The sequence below is a fragment of the Lissotriton helveticus genome, chromosome 7, assembly GCF_964261635.1.
Source record: "Lissotriton helveticus chromosome 7, aLisHel1.1, whole genome shotgun sequence".
Lineage (NCBI taxonomy): Eukaryota > Metazoa > Chordata > Amphibia > Caudata > Salamandridae > Lissotriton > Lissotriton helveticus.
The window spans coordinates 1,561,838,237-1,561,860,512 of NC_136068.1; the positions used below are offsets into that span (position 1 = coordinate 1,561,838,237).

At 42.4% G+C, this 22,276-nt stretch overlaps 1 protein-coding gene across 1 annotated transcript in view; it reads right to left on the bottom strand.

The window, feature by feature from the left end:
• The window catches only part of MBOAT7 (membrane bound acylglycerophosphatidylinositol O-acyltransferase MBOAT7), a 131,987-nt gene extending 112,326 nt beyond the window's left edge, over nt 1-19,661 (bottom strand). The window contains exons 1-2 of the mRNA XM_078655056.1: nt 19,497-19,661; nt 1,971-2,053 (exon numbers count right to left, since the gene is read on the bottom strand). Of these exons, the coding sequence (XP_078511182.1) occupies nt 1,971-2,046 (76 nt within the window). The 5' untranslated portion in view covers nt 2,047-2,053; nt 19,497-19,661. The remainder of the gene's footprint in view (nt 1-1,970; nt 2,054-19,496) is intronic.
• Nucleotides 19,662-22,276: the final 2,615 nt, after the last annotated feature.

Here is a 22,276-nt window from a genome sequence, read left to right on the forward strand (position 1 = left end):
GGCCTATTTCATTAATAGACTCCATGGTTAAAATCGTAGGAAGAATCTTACTACAGAGACTTTCTGACTGGGCGTTGGTAAATAATATTATGTCCATCTCGCAGTATGGTTTTTGCAGTGGCCGCTCAACAGTAACGCAGTGCCTTAACCTTTTTTTAATATTAAGCAAATACACTGTGGCTCAAAGGGGCACCATCCACCTCGCCTTCATGGACTTGTCCTCAGCTTTCGACTGTGTAAACAGGGGAAAGCTATGGCAGTCCATGAGGGCCAAAGGGTTAGATAGTGGAATTGTCAATTTTCTTGTTGATTTACATAGTAATACTAGCGCAAATGTGAGATATTCCCAAGATCTGAGCACAAAAAATAATTTTGACATCAGAAAGGGTGTTCGCCAAGGTTGTATCTTGGCCACCTTCCTTTTTAATTTTTATATCAATGATTTAGATAGTGTATTGCAGAATGTACCGGCTGATTGCCCTAGAGTCGGCAGGCGGGGAATTCCTGTACTTTTATACGCAGATGATGCGGTTTTAATTTCTTGAACTGAAAGGGATCTGCAAGCTTTACTTAATGCATTTAAACTGTTCATGACGGATAGAGACCTTATGGTCAACAATTCGAAATCTTTTGTCATGCAAGTTGGCCAACAACCAAGAAGGAACTTTTTATTTAAAATTGATGATGTAGTAATCCCCATATCAAAACGATTCTCGTATCTTGGGGTCCTTTTTGATTCTTAACTTAACTGGGGTCCTCATCTTGGAAAAAAGAAGGGTGAATTGGTCAGGGTTAATGCCTCCATTTTTAACTTTGCAACGAAACTGGGGAAAAAACCAACCAGTGCCATGTTGAAACTTTATAATGAAAATCGGTGGCAACTGCTACATACGGCAGTGAAATCTGGGGGTATGTTGCCGGTGAGCAGCTACAGATTGCTGAAAACTTTTTCCTGAAGCGTATCCTGTGCGTTCCTGCAGGTACGCCCAATCTTGCAGTACACGAAGAATTAGGGACGCAATACTTAAGTGATATTTTCTCCTTACGCCCGTTGACCTGCTGGTTAAAACTGTGGTTGAACCAGGATATACCACTGACACATCTGATTATGATCCAGGATAAGGCAATGGGCTCCCCTTGGATAAAATATGTGAAATCTAGCTTTGCTAGGCTTGGTCATTTGGAATTGTTTGAACACCCAAGTCAGATTGTAAAGGGGGATCTGGAGGTAATTAAATGGGACTTCCTTTTGGATAGGAAGATCGAGAGGGAAGAAGTGGAGCTCCAGAAACAAAGTGTGAGAAAATTTGTCATGCTGAAAACATGTGAAACTGCAGAGCCGTACCTGTTGGGCTCACTGACCTCTCATGAAAAGTTCCTGTTAACAAGGTTTAGGTTAAATCTTTTTCATCATCTGCTGATTAGGCCAAAAACTGATGTTTTTAATAAACTGGCAGCACCCTGCGGCTGCGACGGAAAGTCTCCGCAGGATATGCTGCATTTTATATTTTTATGTAGATTTTATGAATACCCACGCAAGCGCTATCTGGCAACTCTTTTAAAAAAACTCAATTTTACTCAGATCAGACCGGCTTTAATGTACTTACAACTTTTGCACAATGACAGTATTCTCCATATCACAGAATTTTTAAAATTGACTGTTAGGCTGAGAAATTGTATGAACAAGTAATGGTTTCTTTCTTTTTCCCTTTTTTTTGTGACTAATGTATTAGTCCTTTTTTCCCCATTGTAAAGATGATACCGTACTTTTGCACCTCTGGCACTTTATCTGATATGTGTTTACAATTAATGTGTTTTTAAATTGTTTATCTGTACTTTTATGGTTTGTGCAAAAAAACGAAATAACGTCTTTATTGAATTGAATTGGTAAACATGAATTTATATACAAATTTCCCAGGCATCCTCTAACTTGTCCCAACGTCCCAAGGTGCAACAGGCTTAACACTCACTAGCATTCTTGAAGAGGAAGCCCACTGGTATGGCAGAGATTAGGATGGCTAGGTACTGGAGCTCTTCGGGTGACATTATGACACTGTGACAAAAAGAAGAAACATAAAAATTAGAATCCAATTAGAAAAACTAAACAGAAGTCTCCAAAGTGAGAGAGCTATTGCAGCTCACAAGAGGAAAACGTGAAGAAGAAAGCTACTGAATCTAACAAAACTATGCTAAGCCAGTTAACTCCTTCAAAAGACACGCTGGAAAACAAGGAAACTTTTTTTTTATTTCACTACTGCAGTGTGTTTCTACTGCTGGATGGAACAGTCATAAAATACAATTTGTGCTTAATGCAACATTGAGAGTATCATCGATTTCTTCTTAGGTACAGCATGGACATCAATGGTACAAGCTTCCCTCAAGCACAAGTCTAAGCACAAAACGCAGCTGTGTGACTTTACACAAACAAAAAGTACAGCATATTGGGTAAACATATGAACTTCCTAGACAAATAAAATGTAGTTACTGAATAGGGAGCAGCAAAGAAAGTCTCACACACAAAGACCCATATTTCATAGTTATGGATATAAGGAGACCACCACCCCCATTTAAGTTTACAAATAATATAAGAGGAATAACCATTTTTCCAAGATATTCAACATACGGGTACTGCAGTCAGTAGCAATCTTGTGTTTATACACAAAAATAAATTAAGACAATAGTCAAAGGGGTCTTGACTATCTGTTGGCAGACCTATTGTTCCCAATACAGAATATATTCTTGGAGTGGGTTTTGGGTCAGTCCCTTGCTCATTTTTGGATAACCTTATTGCCTATCTCAGTTGTCTGCTCCTGATTTGACCTCTGCATTTTTCTAGTGTTGCCAGATTGGGCTATTTCCTGCACAAATGGGCAATACTTTTCCAATTTGTGCAGGGAAATTACTTTCCTGGTGGGGTGCATACATTTGGGTATTATGACCTATACAGGTTAAGAACAAAGTAAAAAATGTGCCTCCAAATCAGAGTGCTGTTTAACAACTTGTGAAGCCATCCTCCATTGTACGTGTGCTTCCCCCCAGCACTCCTGCCCACCCTCAGTTGTCTGTGTACTTCCCCAAGCCCCTCTTGCCTACTCTCCGTTGCCTGGGTGCTTGTCCGTGTGCTTCCCCTGCTACCCACCCTCCATTGTCCATGTGCTTGCTCCAGGCCCTCCTCCCCACGTTGTGTTGTCCGTGTGCTTGCCCCAGTCCTTCCCAACCACCCTTTGTTGTTCATATGCGCCTCTCTTATCTGTCCTCTTCCACCTCCCACTGGGTTCTCTCCCTCCCTCTGTGTTACCTCGTCCCCCCAACCGACTCCCTCGTAAGTTTGTTACCAAAAACTGGGAGTAGGTTGCTAAACAAGGCAACATGAAGCAAGGTAGAACAGGAAAGAAGGAAGCCATGGTGGGGAAAGGAAAGACAAGGGCTGTTGGGGAGGACCACATAGCTAAAAATGCATTTTAGTAATTTATTTTTATAAAATACTCGTTTTAAAATCAACGTATACATTTTTTTAATCTATTTTTATAAAAGACTTTTTTTTAGATCACCTTCGGCCGCACCGCTGTACAGCATGGCTATAAATCAGCGTGAAAGCCATTGGGTCTTACAGTTGAGACCTAGTGGCTTTGTTAATGCTGGTTTTATTTTTTACTCCGCAATTCATGGGACTGCATATAATTGTGCTCTTTCTGCCTGCTTGCTATTCTGCCTCCTCCTGCGTGCCAGCCATGCATGCGTGTTGATGCATGTGAATGTCAAAAAGCACTGGCAAATCGAATACACTTGCCTATTAGAGCCAGGGCCTATTGGCTTTGCCACTGCTTTTTTGTTATATCAGTGCCTATTCATATAGAACCATCAGCGAAAGAATGAAAAATGCATCACTTTCCATGGCACCACAATATGCCCAGAGACATATTGTATTAATCTTCAAGGTCGAAATTATACAAGGGACTTTGATACTACAGGACGGAATCTCAGTGCTTTATGACAAAGTCAATTTGCTGAACCTTAGAGACATGTTGCTTCTGAACCGCGGGTTGCTTTAGCAGCAGCATTCTCTATAAACATCCAAAATTAGGATCACACGGACAAGCAAACAAAAAACATAAGCATTACCCCTGCCAGTTATCGGCAGAAACTATTTGGATCGAAATGTCAGCTGTACAATCTTTACAGCATTAAAGACCAAAGTAACAAAGGGGGCAAATGTGAATGTGGCAGCAATGTGTGTGAGTCTGAAACACGTGGCCGCAGGTTTACATACCAGTGAGCAGGCTCACTCATTCATTTAAGGTTAACAACATACAAATAAGCATTGGTCAAGCCAATAGATCTCTCCTTTTAAACGTATTGGCTTTGTCAATAGTTTTTAGCTATGCTGTACAGCATCCCTTTGCTGTGCAAGATGGCAAAATAGGGAGGATAAAAGCCTATGACACAGCTGGCTGCACCCTTTTGTAGACGCGTATCACACATGCACACTCCTACAAAATGATGCGAACACTTTTTTTTCCTTATTTATTTGCCAATCCGAGTAGGACTGGTATATAAAATGATAAAACGATAAAACGCACAAAAGCACTTTTTGAAGTGTGGGTTGGGGGAGCAAGATGGGGAAACACATGTACTCTTGAGGTGTGCTTAAACAAAAAGAAAATAGTGGTCCTTGAAAAGCAAGAAGTAGACATAGAAGTCAGCAAATCAAAGGAGATGATAAATACACTATGCTCCATGGGAGAGACAAACACAACATTGACAAGTTGGACACAAATAAAAAGAGGGCAAATAAAGCGACAGGAAAGCCAAACAATGGTAAGCAAAATGAGGGCTCCAAGCCGCTGTATGTTCTTGATAAGTCCTCAAAATGTAATTCCCAATCAGACAGATGTGCTATTTAGTGGGCTCAACCCAACTAGTTTATTGATCTTAGGAACTGCTGAACCACTAAACTATGACAGCAGGTTTTTGATAAATACAAACGAAACAAAGTAGAATGGCACATGGAAACAGGTGTATTTCTAAATTTCTCAACTTGATTTCGCAGTTCTCTGTTATTAGTAATTCATATCTGCTCTCTAGAGCAGCTCCCTTTGCTCTACACCTTTTCGCACACTTTTAGGTCTAGCCTGGGCAGTGCAGGCGCCGCTGCGAGGCATGCTTTAGTGGAGTATGGCTCTGACGCTCCACCCACTCTCAGGCTATATTTTTATTTGGCATGCGGCATTTAGCTTCGTAAAGGCTCTTTTAAGAGTCGTTTTTCAGCTTGTTAGTCTCTACTTGGTACCACCTTGTCTGCATTTGTTACCTCCCATAACGACTGGACCTTTTACTGGTGTTGTTGCATGGTTTGCTTTATGAGTCAGAGAGCAGTATTTTCTTCAATGGTCTACCCCTATTCTACCCATGACTTCGCAGCAGCCGACCGCTTTTGTTTTAATAATAATACTTTATTTCAAATTACAGCGTGGTCCTCTTTAAACTTTCAGACACTTACCCCCAGTCACAGATCTGGGTTGAATCCATCATCGTACTTTAGCTCACTTCCCACCTCAGTTCAGACCCATCTATATGCAAATCAGTCTTGACCCTGTGCCTCATGGGAACAGTCCAGCCCGAACTGCCAAGCCAGGTCTTCCCCGAACCGGAAATAAGCATCCTGGGACCGGTTTCTGGGTAACACCCTTCATCAGCCAGGCACAGGGTCAAGACTGATTGGCATATAGCTGTGTCTGAACTGGGGTGGCGAAGTGAGCTAAAGAATGATGATAGATTCAACCCAGGTCTGTGAAAGGGGTGTCTGAAAAGTTACAGCGCTCCGTCCATCATCTCCTCGTGTTTGCTTTGTTCGCTCTAAGTTGTCGGGGTATGCCCAGATGTGGGTCCCTTGCTCACTTTGCCACTGGATTCAAGCTAGCCTGGCTGATGAGGGCTGTTAGACCGAAACTGGTCCCAGAATGCTTGTTTCCGGTCCAGTGAAGACATGACTTTGCAGTTCGGGCTGGACTGTTCCAATGAGGCATAGGGTCAAGACGGATTTACATATAGCTGTGTCTGAACGGGGTGGCAAAGTGAGCTAAAGAATGATGATGGATTCAACCCAGATCTGTGACTGGGGGTGAGTGTCTGAAAAGTTTCAGCGCTCAGTCTATCACTTCCTTGTGTTCGCATTGTTGCATAAATAACCATCTAATAATAATGGCCTAAGCAACTGATGGGCCAGCATCTTGGACCCCAATAGACACAAACGGTTGGTCAGTATAGCATAGGTTCACAGTTCCAGAGGATAAAAGTGCACCTGAGGTCAAAATTCTTCAGTGCATCCTCAGCCAATTTACTACCAGGAAGACGAAAATGTTACTATGTTTTTCCTTTCAAAAATAGTAGCCCTGATCTTGCACCTGGTCGGTGAGTGTCAGACTGCAACTATTTACAAAAAAATTATGTCAGTCCCAATTTCTGGGAATCCTCATATTCACCATTGACCAAAGGGTTAATACATTTTTGTCATACTTACTGTGATCCTCCATGGCTGCCCTTTTTAAATGCCAACTGTTTTCATTCATACAGCGGTATCACAATCTGTTCTTGGCCTGAGACCTTGTTAAGCAACTCTGAAGGTCTGAACGTCATCGACAATACACCACTCAAACTTGGTATTTGATTCCCATTTACCTAGTCTTAGCTGGGGAATTTTACATTCCGTTTCAAAAATTTACAGTACTCAGACCACAGTTGTGTGTTTTACTGTATACACGCACAGATTTGTATTTGTAAGTATTTGTTCAATGTGTATCACTAAAACACTGTGCACTTCCCTTCGGTCACCTTGCTATTTGATTAAAAAAAATCAATTGGTACAAATAATCATTCAATCAAATTGGTGTCGGCATATACAGCGGCTGAGGCAGTAGTTTTCTCATTTAATAGGTAACAACTGTTTACCGTAGTTTATTTACTATTCATTGTGCAGTCTCCTGATGAATTAGCCCTTGGTGAACCACTATTTTACATATTCATATTTACCCAAGCTCCCCTGGGCATAATGGATTGCTCTAGTCTGTTATGAGTGATCATAAGTCTGTGCCAGCACAGCCAGTCATGACTCAGGAACAGCAAGCCAAAACAGTAGGTCGCAAAATTGCTTTCTGCAACAGCATTTCTTAACGAATATCCTAGCTTGTACGAGTCTCCAGCACAAAGCCTTGGCAGTGCAAGCAGCTATTAACTCCTGCATGGGCTATGCCAATACTCTTTATATAGGCCTACCTAATATACATTTAGATACACCGCAATTCGTGCAAAATACCGCTATTATATTGACTCTATGATGAGGTCACTAGTGGTGTGGTTTTTGTGAAAGAGACCACACCACCAGAGCGAGGATGGAGATGCACAGCATGCGGTCATAGCCTGGATCACTTTTAAGAATACCAGCCTAGCACCCCCAGGCTAAAACGGAAATTTTAATAGGCACTCCCAAATTCAATTTGGCTGTCAGCGGGAAAGGCTGCCTCGATGTAAAACTACCCTCATACAAATACCAACTAAAGGCACATTTGTTTTAAGGTACAATTAACTCTCCGGAGCGTAAAGATCACGCAGGTTAACAGTGTGCCGTGTAAGTGTAACTAGTTAGTCAGTAAGGAAGAAATTCTCAGATAGCAAGGTGCATATCGATTTTTTGCCTGCAGTGTCTCCTTGAAGTGAAGAGGTCTGCTCCATCTGCCTATTCATCCATTAACTTGTGGCTAGGTCAGCTTTCCGGTCCAGAAATTGCCAACTTAAGAGGAAGGAAGGGAGGGATCGAGGCTTCAATCATTCATTGTATGCGTGCACACATGTCTTTTCCCTTACCATGGGTTGTCTCTGAAACATCAGCGTGTGTGTGGTTGTGTGTGTGCACCCTGGCAAATATGCCTAGCAAGTTCCCCACTATGAAGATAGAGCGCAGGGCATCCTCAGCAACTTAGGGTCTAGAGGAAGGGTGGAGGAAGTCAACAGTGACTGTCTAACCAATTACACAACCAACTGTTGAGTGTTCCTTTCTGCTGCTAAGATTAATACATTTGCCCTTCATTCCTGCACGTTTTTCTTGAGCTTGTTGTAGACCTTCGGGTCCCACAATTGTTACAGGCACAGCTTGTGCCACGATAAGCAATTATATTTATTTTTAGTCTTGTATAGAGTGAGCTAGAAGGATATCGGAGCACTTTATGTGTAGTCAAAAAGGCAGAAGAGTTGCAGATGGGTTGACAATAGAATGATTACTTACTGGAAAGTACAGTGTTCTTTCAATTACAAACCCAAATTCCTTCTCTGCAGTGGCTGTGTACAGTGGAATCCATACCATGGGCCTCACGGACTAGAAATAGACCATTTAGCTGCATTCAGTTAGTTAGAGCATCATCAATATGTTCCTATTTGAAAGTGGTATGGGAATAATAGGAATTGTTATCTCTTTGTTAAGGTGACAAAAGGGTAACTGTTCTGATCGATGGGGAAATGGAATTCTAGACTCTTGGTTCCTTCCCAGATTAGGCTTCTGAGAATCTTTATTTTCTTGAGTTTAGGAGTTTCCAGGCAGAGAAAGTCTGCACTTCAAAGTGCCTGTGGGCCACCGCAAATTGTTAGTTAGTTGGCATGATAATATCAAGATAGAGTTGCAGTATCAGACAATTGGTCCATTAAGTCCAGAAACGCAGACCAAGTATTTCGAGACAAGAATGTGGTAAAAATGCATTCCTTTATTGTTCTTTAATTTTCTTCATGAAATAAACCAACAAAGTCGACATGCTTTGCCAACACACCAGGAGCTTACTCAAAGATTGGATTGTCCACAGATTAACCAAAAAACAAGCGATATTATTCAGCGATCAATTCAAAGCACATTACTTAGTACAGCCTCTATTGGTGTCGCAAATATTCCAAAAGACTGAATAGAGTATACGGCTAACGGAATGGTGTTGTGAGACTTGTATGTCGAACACAGCACAATTTTGTACAGAATTGAAGTACATTTTATTGGAATATTTGCAGAGCCAATAGAAACTGCACCAAGTAACGTGCTTTCAATTGATCTGTGAGTAATATGGCAAGTTTTTTGGTCTAATCTGTTGAGAATATAAATCCGGAGGAAGCTTGAGTTGTATGGGTAAAACGCGTTCGCTGCGTAGTATTATTTCATGAAGAAAATTAAAGAACAAAAATGGAATTAATTTTTACCACAATCTTGTCTCAAGATAAGTGAAGCCTGTGTATATGGACTTAATGGAGTAACTTTGGGACATTGTCTCTTTATCTTGATGTGTTATTGCGTTTTTGACGGGGCTGACCCTGTGAGGTAGACAACTTGTTGGTTACATGAGGGGAACTTGCTGGTTGATGTTATTAAGTAGTCATCAGAAGTCATTAGATTAGTCAGCAAGATACCTGGGCGAGATTTCATGTACAGCCTTGTACACAATGCAAACTAGTTGAAATAAACTCCTAAGGGGAACCAGTTTAGTGAGAGCAGAATAGTAATTAAGCAAGCAATATTGCAGAAGGCTGTCTTTAAAAGGGTCCGGAGAATTTTCAGTACTCAGTCAGTAGTAGGAAACTGACATATTTGATTTGAGAGTCTGACCGCTTGTACCACCCTTTTAAAAGTAGTGCGGTGGACTAACCAGCTTCAACCCTCAAAGGAGTCGGATTTGGCAACGCCTTTTCCTAGGTTGTTGAAGTGGTCCTGAAACTGAGGTTTTTGTGGAGTATGAAATCTAGGGATTATGCATTGTTCATAATTTACATCTTACAGTTGAGCGTGTTTTTGAATTTTGAATTTACGCAGGCTTGACATGGCGTGGATAATTTCAGAGGAGGAACTCAGATTTTGAGGGTTTAGTTTGTGATGATAATGTGACATCCAGGATTGTAGGATTTTTAGGGTGCTGGATAGTTCAAGGATGTGTACTGGAGAAGATATTTTCATGTAGAGTGGAGTGTAATTTTCGTAGAGCTTGAGGGAGATGTCTTAATGGTTCAAGAAGAAAAGGAGTTTTTCCAGGTACACATTAAAGAGAGTCTGGGAAAGAACTGAGTCCAGAGGAACTCCTTGTTGAATGGAATAAGGGTTTGACAATACATTTGCAATTATTATCTGTTGGAAGCAGTTGTTCAGGTAGTATTCAAGCCACTTCAGTACAATGACGCCATATGTAGTTCCAGGATTTTCAAGGCCAGTGTGTCTAACTATATGAAATTAACAGAACAGGTCCAGGAAGATAAGGATGCGAGAGCTGACCATTTCTCTTATTTATAGCATAGCACTTTTTGTTCTGCAGCAGAACGGAAGCCAGAGTGAAGATCGTCTAGTGGGTAGTTTTCATTGAAAAGAGATTGTTTCCTTGCAACACAGCTCTCAAGCACTATTGCTAGGACGAAGAAATTGGTTATTGGCCAGAAGTTAATCAGGCCTTCAGGTCTGCGCCCTGTCCTTTGAACATAAGAGTAGTTTGGCTGATTTTTAGGAACTAGGTAATGCTACAGAAAAGTATTGATTAGATTTGTGATATAGGGAATGAGGTGAGGGTCAATATCTTTCACCAATTTGATCGAGATAGAGATTGAGAAATGTGAAGGAGATCTTATAGCTATGATGGTCTTTGCCACATCTGTTCGTATAATCATTTGGAATGATGACCAGTGAATGAAAGAAACAGGCATCTGTTGCACTGGTGAGCTCAATTTTTCTGATTTTGTCCTTGAAGAAGATCAAGAGCTGTTCAAAGATTTTTTTCCAGTTAATATTCCTACGGGAGATAGTGTGCATGTATTATTGATAATTACAAAAATGTTATGGATGACTGTTTGCCGTAATAATATTGGATTTGATATGCGGCACCATGGCTTCAAATATATTTCTTTCATACGCTTTTCTCTGGTCTCGGCGATATGCAAGGTTTAGAACAGACTTGTTTCTTCACCATTCTATCTCTGTAGCTCAGAGACATTTCCTCTTGTGTAATTCTCTGAGGAAATATTGCAAGGAAGGGTTGCTATTCTGGCTCATTCGTTTTAACATGGCTACTTCATCTGCTGTCTTCTTCAGCTTGGTATTATACTGGTCTGCCAAAGAGGGTGATTCCATGTGATTTCTGGGAAGCAATAGTTTGGCGGCAATTTCATTTCCCAATTCCAATTTGTCTATATAACTCATGGTCCTCCTGCTCCTGAAAATGATTGAGTCAAAACTGAATTGTGATACAAATGCAAAACCTGATGCGAACTGCAATTATGAAAAATCAATAAACAACAAGCATTTACAATGCAATGGTCTCGCCTTAGACCAATTTGCATTGTAAATGACATTTTTATTTATGTGTTGGTTTTGCAAACAGGTAAATAAATGGCATTGTCATTTACAATGTCAATAGCTTAATCTCTCTCAAATGCGAGACCTATTGCATTTGCACCCACACACACACACACACACAGAGACTCACACACACAGACTCTCACACACAGACACACACACACACACACAGACACACACACACAGACTCACACACACAGAGCCCCCCACACAGAGCCACACACACACACAGAGCCACCCACACACACAGAGCCACCCACACACACAGAGCCACCCACACACACAGAGCCACCCACACACACAGAGCCACCCACACACACAGAGCCACCCACACACACATACAGAGCCAACCACACAGAGTCATTCACATAGAGCCACCACACACAGAGCCACCCACACATAGAGACACTTACAAAAAAAGCTACCCACAGAGCCCCCCACACACACACAGAGCCCCCCCCACACACACAGAGCCTCCCTCACACACACACAGAGCCTCCCTCACACACACACAGAGCCCTCCACACACACAGAGCCCCCCCCCACAGTCAACTAGCTCAGCGTGTACTGTAAAATTACGACATGTACATTGAAAAACAGTTGAGAAGTCTCTTGTCCTAGCACGCAACGTGCCACCCACAACGCAGCTTATCGACAATGAAATATTTCCAATCGAGAGCTTTAAAATCCAAAGGCTGGCACGAGGATCGTCTTATGGGGCTATACAATAAAACGAAGAGGTAGTAAATCTGTAGTACGGTCTCCTTTTATTACCCTCAACGTACCCGTTCTTCATGTCTACCTCCAGGAGCCTGCCATAGCCGCCGAAGAAGTGCTGGATGTCCTTATCCCGAACCTGGTAGCTTAATCTGCCAATGTAGACGCGCAGCATCCTGGATTCAAGAAAAGCTTCGAGCTCTATGTATAACCTAGCTCGTCCAGGCAGCTCGTCAGCTTCCCAGCCTGCGCAGCCTGTAAGAAGATGACACAATAGCCTTGCAGCTTGTTTTACTGCGACGTATGACGTCACACCTAGACTGAAGTAACGTATCACGCAGTGAGCCCTAACTAGAGACGTGAAAATAGGACGGTCTTCGTGATTATGCCGCGTACCCATTCCAATCTACATATTAAAAATGTACCGTGTTTTGTTCGTTTCCACGTAGCTAGTCGCTGAACCCAAAATGTATTAAAGCGTCAAAAAGAGAATATAGGGTGCCAGCTTTATCATAGTTTTTCAGAAAAATATTTTGTATTGTCTTCAGAGGTACTGTTACTATAGGCTATTATGCATCTGAAAAATAAAGAATCGCAGTACCTAGTGAAGTCTGAAGATATCCTTTTTTGTTTGTTCTTAATTTCCTTTTGCACAGTGGCGTTTTCACTATTTGATACGAGGCCGCATTCTAATCGGCTGTTTCCTTGGCGTATCTTTTCATTTTCAATAGCCGTCGAACTGAACTGGAATTTGGTACATGCGTATCTACCTTCGCAAATCCCGGTTCGGACGAGACACCCATGTGTGAACTATTTACGCGTAGGTTAGAATTACGAGTTTAAATGTTTATTTATTTATGCGTTTTCATATTGCGCAAACTTTACCCGAAGGTGACAGAGCTTTAAAATAGAACCAGATACATTACATAAGGACTTCACATGAAACCCTGCGCCAGACGAAAAAAACAACACAATTACAAAAATGTTTGCTTGTGAAAGCCTCAAGATAAAATGCGTGTGCATTTACAAAAAGCAAGAGAGGAGCCTCCACACGACCACATTTCTCCGAGGCGAGGCAGAAATGCCTCGGAGAAATGCAGCCTCATTTTAGAATTCGGGGGCGTGTTTTCTTTCTCTCCTCTTCCCATTGGCTGGAAGGTAAAATTCCAGCCAATGGGAAGAGGAGAGAAAGAAAAGAGAAAGAAAGTTAAAAACACCCCCCCGAATCCCAAAAAAAAGACGGGGCTTGAACGGAGTGATGCCCCTCTCGTCCAATGGCTGGCCTCCGTTTAGGAAGCCAGCCAATGGAGAAGAGGGGCGGGTTCAAGCCCCACTCTCCAAGACATCAGTTTCTCCCAGCGAGACTGCGCAAGCGCAGCCTTCGCTAGGCGAAACCTAAAAAGGGGGCTCGGTCTCTTCGGTTTATTCTAACTGTATGCCAATATTCCCATTTTAGACGTTTGGGCAAATTCATAAAAGACATGTTAATAATTCATAAAAGAGTACAACTTAGGTGCTCCAAAATCCATTTGTGAATAGGGCTTTAAGTCTCCAGTAAAAGCCTCACTTCCCCGGTAACATTACTCCTTGCAGCCACCACCCCTGCTAAGCTAATGGATGCTCCCAGGCGCCTAATGCAAGCTCTTGAATGCAGCTCGGGGCATTAGGAGAAGTACCTACCCACCTTTAGCTCCACCACAAAGCAGGTGTTCCTGCTCTAGTAGCACCGGTAATGTTGACATTTTAACTCGTGGTTGGTTGCATGTGCAGCTCCTTCTTCCTTCTGCTGCCCCATGGAATTTTTAAGGCCAGGGGTATGTGTTGTTCCACATTAAATGAGCTGTACTGGGGGGAGGGGGGAACCTACGAAAACACAAAACCTGCACTAGCGGTTATTAGGACTTGCACTGCTCCGAAATTCTCCATACAATACCTTCTAGATACAAGATGTCCTTTATTGTTTTTTTTTCCTATTTAGACTAACCAGCACTTAAGTATGATGCAAATTATGTAGTTGCCCACTTTTGCCAGGAGGTCCCTGTTAGCAATCAGGGCACTTTGAGACCAGACTCCCACAGTGAGCCCTATTACAAGTCCGAGTTAATTCAGAAGAGCTATCATTTGATTATTTTCATACTGTGTACTCAGTAAATACATGTCTTTTCTATCCAGGCATCTCTCCCTCCCTCCTACTGGAATCTACTATATAGCACAGAGGGTTGTCCAGTGCACCTGCACCCAGATACCTTGTCCCGCCAAAGGAATTCATGGTCTTAGGCACTGCAATCACTCTGCAGAGTTGTAGGATAACCCAAATAAAATGACACAAATAGAAGAAAAGATGAGACAGACACAGCTGCTTTGGAAATAAAACGTATGTTCATCAATTAGAATTAAAAATATCTTTTGCGGCAGTTTGGTTTTTAAACAGCACAACATCTGATTATGCTATCAGGAAAAAACCTTTCAGACTCCACTGCTCTCTTGGGATGGTGACAGGAAGATGCTGTTCATTTCTAAACCTAATATAATTCACAATACTTCTCTTCCCCAAGAATAACAGTATTTTTTAGTACATCAAAATATCTAAAGCCTATTTTATTAATTTGGCATGGATAAAAATAAGCATTGTAATTTCCTGTTTCAGGCTAGGATCTGTATGGTTAGCTTACCTTTTGAGGGGTGACCCGTGGAGGGGCCTCTCTTTTTTTTTTGTTGTTTCAAAAACGGTTTATTCAAATTAGAAACAGAGTAGTGTGACAAACATTTTATCGTAAAAGTAGAGAATATTATATGACAGTAAAAATGTGAAAAATGCAGCAAAAAACAAGTTATAAAGTGATACAACTTACTAATATTGAATAAATACATAGCATTCCCATTTTTTTAAACATTTAAAATTTTAAGTATGGGAAAGGAAACGGGAAGGAGAGAGAGCGAAAAAAGGGGAGGAGTTGGAGGGACCTCTCTACCCATGCAAGTTCCACCCCGCACCTTTCCATTAGGTTCTCACGCTTCCTCCCGGCACCAGAGCGCTCAATGCAAAGCAGCAGCCAGGAAGTTCCATTTAACTTAAAGGTCTTTGGGCGGACTAGGTGGTGAGCGGAGGATAGGAAAAGAGGCAGGGAACAACACCACAGCTGTGTCCTAAGTCTCCCCAAACACAGGACTGACATGGAGGCCAAATGTCCCCCACTTCTCGTCACACATAAGGCCAAAAAGATGACAGAGGTCACCAACATGCAAGAGAAGGTCAACTTCCGGCAAAAGGGAACCAACCTGTCAGAGTCGCTCTCTCGTGGGCAGGATTTCTAATTGAGGTCTTGGACTCAGAAATGCCTGCTGCCTGGCAGCCAATCTGGGGACGAGAGGACAAACGAATCCCTCCAGGAAACAAAGGGATTAACTGACATGCTCGCCTAAAAAGACGCGATATTCAATAATGCATTGTTTTAATCCATGTGCGCATTCCCACTTAAACCCAAAATGATCAATTAACAGAACGGACTCTTACATGAAAAGCCGTCCCTTTCCGTAAACTGCCCGAAGTGCAATGGTGCGAAAATTAAATAGAAGAGGGAGGAAAAATAAACTGTGCCCATTGTCGTTTTGTGATTCCGCGCAGTTACGAGAGTTTCTTTGCAAGAGGCGCGCCTTGGAAGAAACGTGGAGGACAGGAGCGTGACGCCGTGAGCGTGCACGTTGGTGTTCCCTGTAGCTCGCGCATTCACGGACCGGTGTCTGCTCGTGCACCGGTCTGTGCCACTTAGGAGGCCTTCGCAACGACAATAAGGCTCGGCAGCGCGCTTCGCGCTGCAACGCAGGCGAGCCCTAAAAATGACTCATGTTCCTCACCCACACTTTTTGCTTCTTTACATGCCCCATAGTAGAGTGCTTTCTACATCACAGAATGAAAGAAATTATACATTGATGAAACCAGACTACAGGGATTAGAGGTGTATAATCTGGGTGTGACACCAACTTGTATCCTCATCTTTTTTTTTTTTTTTTTTTTTTAGAGGAGTGGAAACGAAACCAAGTATTTTTAGGAAAGAGAAGCTTAATTTTTTGTAACTAGAAGGGTGTGCGAACTTTGACTTCTGCAGCTCAACTTTTGCTCCCAATCCACTCATTCAGTTAGAAGAATCCAGAGTAAAAGGCAGGCACTTCACAATAGACAGGAAAATGCATCCATCCTGTAGTTCACAAGACAAAGTAAACAAAACCAGGCACCGTTGTCCTTGGTCATGGCAAAACACTCGCTATCTATAACAAGATACAAAATTGGAGGGAAAGATTTTGCTAAACTTTAGCCTGTCTCTCAAGTGGAGGAGCAGCTTTTCTGAAACCTAATCAGTATGCAGTGCCTCTGAAAGTAAAAGGGTGCGACACTACAAGACTATCAAGGAGCAATTGTTGGGGTGAGAAGGAAGAGCGCCTCCTAAACTGAATGACAGATATAACAGTGTTGCTGGTCTGTTTGCTCATGGAGACTTCGGTCGATTGTCTAACCACGATGCATCATACCAGTGAAGACTTAACTACATTCTTGTATGATGATGTCAATAGTTACCTGGTGAGGCTCTTACATCTAAAAATAAAGGGTGCAGCTGTGTCAGATATTTGCATCTAGCTAATAAATAACTCTTCATGGTTGGAGCTGCTGACCCCGACTGAATTCCACCCAAGTGAGTATATCCCCACTATGAGCTTACGCTAATTTTCATTTGCTGACCCTGGCTATTATTATAGGAACAATAATCCACTGCTTCCTCATAGGACAATATGGGCTAACGCAATGTATGTTTGCAAGACTATTCATCCTGCTCAGCATGCGGAGGGGGCACTGGCCAGAGTGCTCTCATAGGCTGAGGTTGGAAGGTGGGAACTTTAGCCAAGCCTCAGTCACAACTCCATCTGTCTCCCTAGCTAATGTCGGCATATCCCAGTAACCTCACACCTTAGTAGTTTGGGGTGCGAACGCTGTCCTTTAATTACTCCCACCTGTCGCCAAACATGATGTAAGCATCACAGTATCCTTCAAATTGAATCATGAAGTGAGCTTATTCCATAAATCCCCAAGGACAGCTTAACAACCACTGTCATCCATCTCCTCCGTTACAACTTCCCCCAACTGCCCCACAAGAACGTATTTACAGAACACAGATTAAAGAATGCATAGATGACGTGGTACATTCCAATCTTACCATATTACCCTAACACAGAATACCACAGGTGCGCCACTCCTAATCTTCTTGACATACTTTATGGCAGTGAGCTTGCTTGAGGTAGGTTGCTTGATTATAATTATTAATAATGAGCTTCTTGTTTCCTACATAGCACTTCATATGACACTTCTGCTGGTCTAATCACGGTTTACTCTTCATCAATGTAGTTGTACCCAACTAATTGACCTTGCAAGGATGGAGGGTGAGTTTGCCTACCTGGGAATTCAAGCTATTGCCTATAGATGCCAACAGGTGCCATCTGTTGACATTTAACTATGAGCTATTTTGCAGACTTTTAATTACTGCAAATAGTTCTACGTCTATAAACAAATGTGAGAGATTACTTAACAGTTTACAATGCAATGCGACTGTCTGTGGGTAAATAATATATGGAATAAAGTAGCCTCTTTCATACATTATAAGGATCTTGCAAGTCACTGAGGAGTTCTGTCACCATACAGAGGAACAAGGCGATGGCTGAGTGCATTTATACAGCAATGGAACTCATGTACCCTATGAAATCCCTTCAAAGTATGGCATAGTGTATTTTATTCTTTGTAACACATGGACATACTGTATTCCTTCCCTAAAACTGGTTAAATCCTCCGCGTCTTGCTCTCGAAAGATTCTGTATATCCTGTAATGACCTGTAATATGGAAACAAAATAATCATATTCCCATAAATTCTCCTTTTTTACGATCGTTGCTCCTTTAAGAAAGAAAGTAGGCCGACAAGATAATCGACTATTTTCGGGTTAATGCCTTCATATTTATAGGACTTGGCGTAATCGTTAATTCTCTCTAAGTCGGTAAAAGCCCGGAAGCGCAGTTGAACCCTTGGCAATTGGCCCCCGGACCTGCCCTGTCCCAGTGCGACGGGAGGCCCAGCTAAGAACCTGGGGGTCTGGTTCGGTCAGGATCTAAAGTTTGCGGATCACATAAAAAAATTGACCGGCATCTGCTTTGGCACCTTGCGTGCCCTGAGGAAATTTTTTCCTCTTTTGCCTAGGGCAGCCAAGGAGTCTGTCCTTCGAGCTCTGATCCTTTCCCAGCTCGACTACGCCAATGCCTTATTCAGTGGTCTTCCTGCGTACATGGTTCACCGCCTGCAGGTGATACAAAACGCTGCAGTACGTCTGCTTTTCTCTCTCCCAAGGAGGTCAAGCGTGCGCAGCCACTTACGCAGTCTGCACTGGCTACCAGTACCACATCGAATTCTGTTTAAAATCCTTGTGTTGGCTTTTAGAGCAGTCCATGGCCAGGGACCAACATATCTGCAGAAAAGGTTTTCATTTTACACTCCCAACCGTGCCCTTCGATCGGCCAATCTATGTTTATTAACCACCCCTAAATTCAAATATGCACGTATGGGAGGTCAATCCATTTCAGTTAAAGCAGCCTCTGCCTGGAATGCCCTCCCCCTTCCCCTCAGAGCCTCACCAACCATTTCTGTGTTTAAGAAAGATCTCAAGACCCACTTGTTCAATGCCCCTCTCTTGTAGTTCATCCAGGCTTTGCTCCAGCACTTATGTTCTCAATTCACTCACCGCGCCAGGATACCCGTGGTAACAGAGCGCGCTATAAAAGTTTTAATAAACCCCTCCGGAGAGTTGGCAGTAGAACTGGAGGAGAGATTTAGTTGTGCAAGTCAGAGACCTGTCAATACCTACCTGGGCTCTGCAATAAGGCTATGCTACCTGGCGACAACGAGCTCGTGGGATGCTTCATTCCAGAGGTTTCTGAATCGAACTGGCAGGTTATATTTTTAGGGCGAATAGATGCGAACGCATCACACTGATGCTAGTTAAACTGCAAAGCAGTTAATAGGTATGTTGTCCACCATGTCCCTACCAAACTTTCTGGGACAATGATTCCATGTAACTAAAGCGGTCATTCATTTATGACAGTGCATTTGGGATCTGTGTGTCAAACACTCTCAATAAACTGATTAAACCCACATTTAAGAAACCACACAATCAACACAACTCTTTTGTTGCCCCCCCCCCTTCAAGTCCCTCCTTCGGACGTCACCTCCAGGTTTGACATTAATCCCTGCAACACGCACGTTAACACATTGCTATCCCAAAGGAAGCACTACACAATGCGGTCTACATGAGCAATGTGTACATGGATGTACAAAAATGAGACTCAGCAGGAGAACCCCCCCCCCCAGATAGGGCGGCGCCGCTCACCTTCCTCGCGTCTCCACTCCAACGTTATCAACGGTACATGCTGTTTCACTCTAGGCTGGCTGCTTATCTGTCCCGACTCCGAGAAAATGGGAAGTTGCTGCTGTGGGTGCAGCACCGACGCTGCCTAGAATCACTTCCTGGTGGTCGCCGTCCCGCCTACTTCCCACACACTGTGTCACGATTGGCTGAACTAAGCCCTCGAGCTACATTCAATTGGACACGCAGGACGTCGAGGAAGAAGCTGCTCCTCCTTTCATACCAGAGCGTCCCCAGTCCATTCTGTGCCTATTTCTTATCGGCTGTACTGAACAACTGAAAGCGATTGATATTTACATTTTCTTAATCACTGTTAATGCTTCTTCACGCCGGATTCAAATTCTGGCAGGACTTAGCAGGCACAATGTTTGCTCATAGCGAGGTTGAATTGAAATTGCATTTATCTAGCGCTTACTAACCTAACTAATTTACTGAGGACGTGTTGAAACACTTTACAGCGAGTAGCAACGGAGCCCAAAGTTAGCTAGTGGTCAGTCCATTGGTTATAGATATAGTTTTGCATGCTAAAGGTTCCATGCATTTCGTAGTTATGGTACGAGTGACTTGGGTGTGATTATTAGAAGAGCATATGTGAGAAACAAATGCATAAAAAAACAAGCATTTGCAATGCAATCGGTCTCGCCTTTGGGACCTTATATGTATTTAGCTATGCAGCACATTAGCCTGGGTGCTGAAACATTTACTGTTCTTTAACACGGATGCAAAGTAAGCACCAAACAACATGACACACCAGGTATGGGAACACATGGAGAGAAATATTGCCTTTCAGATAGGGGCGTAGGAGACACTAACATTCTGGGGGGGGGACAGGGACAACCTTGTGTACTTTCCAGTAGCCCTATACAAATCACCTGTTGTGTGAGACCGTAAACCTGTTAAACAAATACAATTGCATAGTTTTGAAGTGAAATATTGAGAAAAGCAGGCATGTAGTCACAGTTTGAAAGCATGTTTTATTGTTTTTACATTCATAGTAATTAGACCAAATATGAAAAAAATGCACATGAATCTTGCTTGTTCATGTATCAAGCAAACAAAGGTCGTGACTTCGGTTGGGGGTATGGTGTTTGCAACTGCATTATGGTTTGAAAAGTACCTGCTTCTGCATTCCTGCTGTCCAGCAATGTTCAGGCAACAATAAAAATGCCAAGATAACTCCAGTGGTTAATGTTCCTCATTGCAAGAGATCGGAGGTTTGTGTAGTGGACGTTTTGACTCATAGTAAGGTAGCCACAGTGGATTAATATGCCAGCTACAAAGAACGTGTACCATGAAGGTCACAAAGTACATATAATGTAAATAGGTCAGTGGGTTACTGCTTTTGTCTGAGAGATTCTTTTGTTACTTGCAGTTTATAAGTTAAAATCCTAACATGGAACAATGTCATCTGGTACCTTTACTAGGCTTCATTTGTGAAGTAAGAAGGCACAGGGAAAGTGCTCTATGCAGTCCGGGATTCCTAATCTCAAGCCCCAGCTCCCACCTGAGCCAACTGTGATCTGCAACTTCTGTGATTAACCCCACAATCAGGCTACGATAATAGTTCAGTTCATGAGGCCTCGACATTCAAAACACAATAAACAGGAAGCAGGGGTTGAAGTGGGGGAAAAAGTAGGAAATCTGTGGGCAGAGAATCAGAAGGCGATAATAACCTGAGATTTCGGTCTGTGGGCGCAGTCAGAGGTGTGGCCAAAAAGAGGAAAACTTTCCTATTTTTAGTATTTGTTTGGCACTTCACTCACGAATGTATGACGTTATAACGAATTCCGTTGCAACGCATGCCTTTACCACGCATGCGTTACAACGGAATTCGTTTACCACGCATAACATTTACCTCGATTGCTTGCGTGGTGACGTCATACGTCGTTAAGAGAAAGCGGAAGTTTATTTTCCGTTTTCTCTTAAACGACGCTGATTAAATACATAACCCGACGTGACTTCAGGTGAGTTTTTTTTGGGGGGGGGAGACCCCCCCCAAGCCCCCCTCTTTTTACTTTTTACCTTTACCACATATACTTTTACTACAAACCTCGTAGTAAAGGTATGCGTGGTAAAGGCTTTCGTGGTAACCACGCATGCGTTGTACTGCATGCGTGGTTAACGATTTCGTGGAAACGGCTTCGTTGTAATGGCCGTTTCCCTTCACTCACCAGTTACAGCGTATTACGTTATTTAATTCAACCAATACGCATGTTTATTCAAGGTTTAATATGAGTTATTGACATTAAAATACATTAACAAAGTGAGATATGCTTCCGATCATAGAATATGACAAATATGCTTAAAAGTGGAATCACAAGCCATCTGTCTCCGAGCCATGCAGTTTCTGTCATCTGCACTTCTCGCTTTTTCCACAAGAGCAGCTCAAACATAAATATCAAAATATCTTAGTTTACAAATGTTTTCCACTTAATTATGGCTGTATCATATTTGCCACAAAATACATAATCTGCTGCATAATATAACGATTTCAACAAAATAATTGTTTGTAGCTCAAACGGATCAAAAATTACAAAAACAATTGTGATTTATGTTGCTGCAAAGTGGAGGGCTCTTTGCAAAGGTTAACTGGTCATTTTTGTCACTGCTGCATTTGTATATTACACCGATACTAATGGGGCAAAATCTTTGCAGAGGCTGTTAGTATATATAGGAATGTAAAAATAATAAAGTATCATAAAATGTACTGCATTATGCTGCAGTCTTGTTTTTTGCTGCATATT